This window comes from Lolium perenne, chromosome 4, assembly GCF_019359855.2.
Source record: "Lolium perenne isolate Kyuss_39 chromosome 4, Kyuss_2.0, whole genome shotgun sequence".
NCBI lineage: Eukaryota > Viridiplantae > Streptophyta > Magnoliopsida > Poales > Poaceae > Lolium > Lolium perenne.
In genome coordinates, this window is record NC_067247.2 from 215,976,041 (window position 1) to 215,984,439 (window position 8,399).

Below are 8,399 nucleotides of genomic sequence, written 5' to 3' on the forward strand. Positions count from 1 at the left end.
CTAGAATCGTTGATTCGGTAGTTGCCCATGGAGAGCAGTTCCGCCGTTGTCAGTTCATCGATTTCTAGTCGATTTCGCTTTTTTGTTTGTGTTTCTGTTAAATTGATTTGTTTTTAGCCGTCAAATTCATACTAGAATACTCATTGAATTACTAAAAGTTGAACTGGAATTCGCGATCGAATCCGTTGGCAGGTTTGCGTTCCGTGCGCCGTCGGATCATGCGGGTGGGTATGAGTTCATCATTTTTTCGTGAATTATTGTTTTGGTAGAGTTATAGTAGGTGTTATATCGTTATTAATTCCAGATATACTCATATATAGTTTGTTTGTTTCAATTTTTTTTCCGACCTGTTCATCAAATCGACCGATCATCTATGTTGCAAACTGAACTTTTCAGTGTAGCGAGGTTGTACTTCTGCTCTCTGTAGTTTGTTCTTTCTTTGTTTTCCGTTGTGATTATCATGTTTTTCTAGATAAGGTTTATCTTATCCATTGCTTTTTTGTGTGTTTTTATTGTTAGCTGTGCGGATGGATAATTTTGCTGGTGGTTTGTATAGTGATCTTCTTCGTATCCGCGCCCGTACTTCTCGGGCGGTCTAGCTATACTTCTATCAGATAATGTTTATCTTATATGCACGTTTTTCTCTATTCTGTTCACGCCTATATAAGTGTTCCTTTCTCATTGAGCGCAGCCATAAACTTGATCAGATCTTTCTTCTTTTCTATCGTCTCCCAATGGCCAAAACTCCCTTCTCCCACGAATACAAACTTCCTTGCCATGGCACAACCGAGATGAATGTGTTGTACACCAACACGGCATCCAGAGTAGAGGCATGGCTTACTTCAATTGAATCTACCCTTGATGCTTCTGAAAGGAAGATTGTGGGGATAGATGTTGAGTATGACAGGCTTAGAGGATCCAGCATTAATCCGAAGAAGGCCGCTGTCATCCAACTTTGTGTGGGCACTGAAGTTTTGGTGTACCACGTTTGCCATGCTGATGAAAGGAGTGAGAAGTTGTATAATTTCCTATATGGGTACCGGTACACATTCGCTGGAATCTGCACTGCTGAAGATCGTAATGTTCTTGGTCGTTCTCAATTTTATATCCACAATATCAAGGACATCCAGATGATTTGGAGAGACCCGGACAACAAGAAGAGGACTCAAGGTCTGAAAGATGTTGCTGCAGCCATTATAGATCCATTTTACATGAAGATGAAAGATGGATTTGGTAGGGAGGAGCATAGCATGTGGGCTAATGCGCCTCCTCTCCCACCTGAACATATTTTATATGCTGCTAGGGATGCATATGTGACCTACGAGGTGTATAAGCGTTTGGATGTTTTCGAGAGAGGATTTTTTTCTTTTTACAAACGTTCCGAGAAGAAACGTGGCAGGGATTGGTGAATACCTTAAAGTAGTTTGATTAGTTTTCCTTATGAATTTATCCAAAATGTATTCCTTTAGTTTTATATAGTTTTATAATGTAATCCGGTATTCGAGTTTATCCTTAATAAATTTCATTTTATTTTTTATGAACAAACATGTACTTTTTATTTTATTTTCGTTACAGTATATCATGTTTGTTGTCATTTTTCACGCAACTAAAGGTTTATTCTTTTTATGGAACTCAAGATTTTAGAGCTTGTACTTCTTTTGTTTATACTGCAGTACTTCCCCTTGATCAATAACTGTACTTCCGGTTGTTCATCTAGATTGTTGCTGAAGATCAAGATTCATATGTTTGTACTTCGTAGTTCGTCCTCCTTCCTTTTTTTGTAATGTGTACTTCGTATCTCTTATTTATGTACTTCTTGTGCATCTATTATTGTACTTCCTGGTGAGAGGGGGGGTTGGGGGGGGGGTTCCCCCCCCCCCATACATAAGTAGTACCGAATAAAATCTATTATATATTTTGTTACTGCAGATCAAGATATATAAGTTGTACTTCGTAGCTCTTACTTCTGTACTACTTATGCCTCTACTCTTGTACTTCCTCTGTTATTTTGTTATTGGAATTCAAGATTCATAGTTTGTACTTTTCTTTGTTGTGAGCTCGTACTTCTATTAGTTTTATTCGGTACTTGCCGTTTCTTCACTTTATCCTACATGGGATTTTCTATTTGATGTATTTCTTTTATAATTTAATATTATGAGTTTGTACTTTGCTTTTGTATCGTTTTGTACTTTTTTTCTCAAGCCTGTACTTCTATTGCTGCAGAGTCATCTATGATATTTTTTTTTTTAATTGTATTCCTGTAAATTAAGGTTGTACTTACTTGTACTTGTATCCTGTACTTCTTTATCGTGTATGCTTGTATTTCCTTTTTTGCTGCCCTTTGTTTTTTGTTGAGGCTGTACTTATTTGTCTGACAGGCCAGGTAACGGCCCAGTCGGGCTTTTCTGTGCCCGATTTGTTACGAATTGGTATTTAATTCCCTTTTATTTTTTAGTGGTAATTACAAAACTATGGTAATTGTTTTTTGGCCCAGTCCATAATTTTCGGCCCATTTAATTGTGGCCCGGTGGCGTCCGTATGCGTCTCTTACACCATAACTGCAAGTTGCGTTGCCGTTCCGCACTGTCCGGATGGCGTAACTCCACCTTCCCCACTCTCTCTTCGCTTTCCTCGTCTCTCGTCGCAGAGAGGAACAGCTGCGCGGTTGCGGCGACGGAGCCGCTGCCTTCTTCCGGTAGGATCTACTTCTCCGCGCCCCTCCCTATCTCGCGCGGTACTTCTATTCTCTCTATCCTTCTCCGGCTCCTCAAATTTTCTCCCGCGAATGCTCTCGTGAGGTTGTGTTCCGGATTAGGGGTTACTGTTCATAGCTTAGGGTTTCCTACTTGTAGATCTTGTTTGTTCTTTCCTTTTGTATCGCGCAGTGTGTCTTCTTGTTTGTCTGCTGCATTCTCCTCAGACTAATTCGTTTTGATTTTTGCTTTTTGATGTGTGGTTGGTTGCAGGGTTCGTGTTCATGTGCTTCTGATCTGCGCGTCGACTGGGAGAGGTCGATTTTATTTTTTTAGTCATGGAGCCTGCCCCGAAATCCCCACTGCCTCAGGAACCCCAAGGTAATTTTATGTTTTCGTTTTTGTTTTGTGTTACTTAATTGTGGCGAAATTGTTTGCATGCTTTTTTTTTGGTTCCTCATGCTTGTTGTGCTTCCCCTAGATCTCGAACTAGTTTATACAATGTTAATTCTTGCGTTGCTTGTGCAGTTATTTTTTATTTATTATTATTTTTTCAACTGCTTGAAGATACAATATCTGTTCTTTACTATGTTCATTGTTTGTATATAGTAGGTTCATGTTTTTTTGTTCGAATTTGACTTCTAATCTAACAATAAAAATTCTCCTAATTGTTTTTGTTTCTCCATATAAATATACTTATCTGGTATTCATATATGTACTTACTTGTTGGTACAAGTTGTGCTTCCCTTGTTTAATTTCATATACTGTAGTTATTTTTTTACTCATGGATGTGTGTTATCTGACAACAGAAATTATTCTAATTGGTTTGGTTTTGTTTTCTACATGTAGATTCGGTCATGTGCTGTTGTTACATGTACTTATTTATTTGTACCAGTTTTACTTCCCTTGTTTAGTTGCAAATACTGCAGTTTATTTTTACTTTTCTTTTGTTTTGTGTTATTTTGATAATGGAAATTCTCCTTAATTTTTCTGTTTTTGTTTCTACATGTACATGTACTTATCTGATGTTAGTACATGTACTTCTTTTCCAGATTCATGTGTATGTTCTTATTTGTAGTTCTTTATTTTTAGTACTGCTCTCTCCTAGTTTTGTTTGCATTTTTCTTGTTATGATTGTTTCTATTCTACTTATCATCTTATATTGTTCATTTTACTATGTCTTAACCCATTTCTTTTTTCAGGTGAAGTTACAGTTATTAAGAAAGCGAAATTGTTTGCCGCCGATGGCAAACTAAGTCTCGTTGCCGGTATTCCTATCGTTTTCCCTGATGTTACTGTGAGGATTAGAACTGAGGCCGAGGCTAAGAAAAGCTCTTCTACATCTGGTAATCATTTTTAATATGCACACGTATCCATGTGGGATTTCTTTAGGCGGCTCATACAGGAATTGGCAATCGCTAGGATCTGATACGTCTCCGACGTATCGATAATTTCTTATGTTCCATGCTTGTTTTATGACAATACCTACATGTTTTGTTCACACTTTATGTCATTATTATGCATTTTCTGGAACTAACCTATTGACGAGATGCCGAAGTGTCAGTTCCTGTTTTCTGCTGTTTTTGGTTTCAGAAATCCTAGTAAGGAAATATTCTCGGAATTGGACGAAATCAACGCCCAGAGTCTTAAAACTCCACGAAGCTTCCAGAACACCCGAGAGCCGCCAGAGGGGGGCCACAGGCCCACCAGATGGTAGGCCGGCGCGGCCAGAGGGGGGCCGCGCCCCCCTGTTGTGTCGTCGCCTCGTCAGCCCTCTGACTCCGCCTCTTCTCCTATATAAAGGTCCCTGACCTAAAACATCGATACGGAAAAGCCACGGTACGAGAAACCTTCCAGAGCCGCCGCCATCGCGAAGCCAAGATCTGGGGGACAGGAGTCTCTGTTCCGGCACGCCGCCGGGACGGGGAAGTGCCCCCGGAAGGCTCCTCCATCGACACCACCGCCATCTTCATCATCGTTGCTGTCTCCCATGAGGAGGGAGTAGTTCTCCATCGAGGCTAAGGGTTGTACCGGTAGCTATGTGGTTCATCTCTCTCCCTATGTACTTCAATACAATAATCTCATGAGCTGCCTTACATGATTGAGATTCATATGATGATGCTTGTAATCTAGATGTCGTTATGCTAGTCAAGTGAATTTTACTTATGTGATCTCCGGAGACTCCTTGTCCCACGTGTGTAAAGGTGACAGTGTGTGCACCGTGTGGGTCTCTTAGGCTATATTTCACAGAATACTTATTCACTGAGTTATGATTTGAGTTGGATGTCTCTATGAAATTGTGGTGTGTTAGTACCTTCTATGAATGCTCAAAGTGACAGCGTGGGGTGTTCATTAGTACTTGGGAATACATCTTTAAGGTTTACCTACATGATGAATTAGTGTTCGTTATCTTGCCAGAGAGTAATTCAGAATAGCTTAGTGAAGTGCTTATATTTATATTCAATTATGATTGCAATGTTGAGAGTGTCCACTAGTGAAAGTATAATCCCTAGGCCTTGTTCCTAAATACTGCTATAACTGCTTGTTTACTGTTTTACTGCATCCATACTGCCTGCAATATTTCCACCATCAACCACACGCCGGTTGTAGCATCAAGCTATTTTCTGGTGCCGTTACTACTGCTCATATTCATTCATACCACCTGTATTTCACTATCTCTTCGCCGAACTAGTGCACCTATTAGGTGTGTTGGGGACACAAGAGACTTCTTGCTTTGTGGTTGCAGGGTTGCATGAGAGGGATATCTTTGACCTCTTCCTCCCTGAGTTCGATAAACCTTGGGTGATCCACTTAAGGGAAAACTTGCTACTGTTCTACAAACCTCTGCTCTTGGAGGCCCAACACTGTCTACAGGAAAAGGAGTGTGCGTAGACATCAAGCACTTTTCTGGCGCCGTTGCCGGGGAGGAAAGGTAAAAAGTACTCACACTCCGGATCTCGGCTACTAAGCTATTTTCCGGCGCCGTTGTAAGTACTCGAAGCTATTTCCTTTAGATCCTGCAATTGCATCTTTTTTTTCTTGTTTTACACTAGTTTGGCATAATGGAAAGCAACATGGAGCTTTTTATTCTTTTTCCTGAGTTAAGACATGGATGGTTTGATGCGGAAATTAAAAAACCCATGGAACATATTAGTATGAACACTTTGAACACCATTGTTGCTAATGATATGGAAAATTCTAAGCTTGGGGAAGATGGTTTTGATGAGCATGATCTTTTTAGTCCCCCAAGCATTGAGCAGGAAATTTACTTTCATGATACATTGCCTCCTATTTATGATGATTATAATGATAGTAGTCTTTTGGTGCTGCCTGTTATGGAGGATAAAATTGATTATGATTACAATATGCCTCTATATTTGATTATGAGAATAATAATGATAGCTACTTTGTTGAATTTGCTCCCACTATAACTAATAAAATTGATTATGCTTATGTGGAGAGTAATAATTTTATGCATGAGACTCATGATAAGAATGCTTTATGTGATAGTAATATTGTTGAGTTTGCTCATGATGCTACTGAAAGTTATTATGAGAGAGGAAAATATGGTTGTAGAAATTTTCATGTTACTAAAACACCTCTCTATGTGCTGAAATTTCTGAAGCTACACTTGTTTTATCTTTCTATGCTTGTTGCATTATGCTTCTTGAATTTGTTTATTTACAAGATTCCCATGCATAGGAAGCATGTTAGGCTTAAATTTGTTTTGAATTTGCCTCTTGATGCTCTCTTTTGCTTCAAATACTATTTCTTGCGAGTGCATCATTAAAACTGCTGAGCCCATCTTAATGGCTATAAAGAAAGAACTTCTTGGGAGATAACCCATGTGTTTATTTTACTACAACAACTTTGTTTTATATTTGTGTCTTGGAAGTTGTTACTACTGTAGCAACCTCTCCTTATCTTTATTTTATAGCATTGTTGTGCCAAGTAAAGTCTTTGATAGAAAGGTTCGTACTAGATTTGGATTACTGCGCAGAAACAGATTTCTATCTGTCACGAATTTGGGCAGAATTCTCTGTAGGTAACTCAGAAAAATCTGCCAATTTTTGTGTGTGATCCTCAGATATGTACGCAACTTTCATTCAATTTGAGCATTTTCATTTGAGCAAGTCTGGTGCCTCTTAGAAATTCGTCTTTACGGACTGTTCTGTTTTGACAGATTCTGCCTTTTATTTCGCATTGCCTATTTTGCTATGTTGGATGGATTTCTTTGTTCCATTAACTTCCAGTAGCTTTGGGCAATGTCCAGAAGTGTTAAGAATGATTGTGTCACCTCTGAACATGTGAATTTTGATTATGCACTAACCCTCTAATGAGTTTGTTTCGAGTTTGGTGTGGAGGAAGTTTTCAAGGGTCAAGAGAGGAGGATGATACAATGTGATCAAGGAGAGTGAAAGCTCTAAGCTTGCGGATGCCCCGGTGGTTCATCCCTGCATATTTCAAGAAGACTCAAGCATCTAAGTTTGGGGATGCCCAAGGCATCCCCTTCTTCATCGACAAAATTATCAGGTTCCTTCTCTTGAAACTATATTTTTATTCGGTCACATCTTATGTACTTTACTTGGAGCGTCTGTTTGTTTTTTGTTTTTGTTTTTGTTTGAATAAATGCTTGTGTGGGAGAGAGACACGCTCCGCTGGTTCATATGAACACATGTGTTCTTAGCTTTTAATTTTCATGGCGAAGGTTGAAACTGCTTCGTTAATTGTTGTATGGTTGGAAACGGGAAATGCTACATGTAGTAATTGGTATGATGTCTTGAATAACTTGATACTTGGCAATTGTTGTGCTCATGATTAAGCTCTTGCATCATATACTTTGCACCTATTAGTGAAGAAATACATAGAGCTTGCTAAAATTTGGTTTGCATGATTGGTCTCTCTAAGGTCTAGATATTTTCTGGTTAAGGTGTCTGAACAACAAGGAAGACAGTGTAGAGTCTTATAATGCTTGCAATATGTTTTTATGTGAGTTTTGCTGTACCGGTTCATACTTTTGTTTGCTTCAAACAACCTTGCTAGCCTAAGCCTTGTACTGAGAGGGAATGCGTCTCGTGCATCCAAATCCTTGAGCCAAACACTATGCCATTTGTGTCCACCATACCTACCTACTACATGGTATTTTCTGGCATTCCAAGTAAATACTTCATGTGCTACCTTTAAACCTTCAAAATGCTTCTCAATTTGTGTCAATGTTTTATAGCTCATGAGGAAGTATGTGGTGTTTATCTTTCAACCTTGTCATTTACTCTTGACAGACTTTCATAATGGACTAGTGGCACATCCGCTTATCCAATAATTTTGCAAAAAGAGCTGGCAATGGGGTTCCCAGCCCCGATTAATCAAACTTCATTAATAATTCTCTTCACATGTTTTGCTCTGATTCATCAGTAAGCAACTTAATTTTGCAAATAGACACTCCTCCATGGTATGAGATTGATGGAAGGCACCCGAGGATTCGGTTAGCCATGGCTTGTGTAAGCAAAGGTTGGGGGGAGTGTCACCCATATTAAAACTAAAGTACATGTGTAAACAAAAGAGAAGAGGGATGATCTACCTTGCTGGTAGAAATAACGTCCTTCATGGGAGCCGCTCTTGAAAGTCTGGTTGGCGAGGTAGTTAGAGTGCCCACTACCATTCGTTGACAACAACAAACACCTCTCAAAATTTTACTTTTATGATCTT

General features: G+C 39.2%; 1 protein-coding gene across 1 annotated transcript; it reads left to right on the plus strand.

Moving 5' to 3' along the window:
• Positions 1-791: 791 nt before the first annotated feature.
• LOC127347516 (uncharacterized) lies at positions 792-4,053 on the plus strand. The gene is made up of 2 exons (XM_051373695.1): positions 792-1,335; positions 3,896-4,053. Exons 1-2 carry the CDS (start codon positions 792-794, stop codon positions 4,051-4,053), a joined length of 702 nt encoding a protein of 233 aa, XP_051229655.1.
• The last annotated feature ends 4,346 nt before the right edge of the window (positions 4,054-8,399 follow it).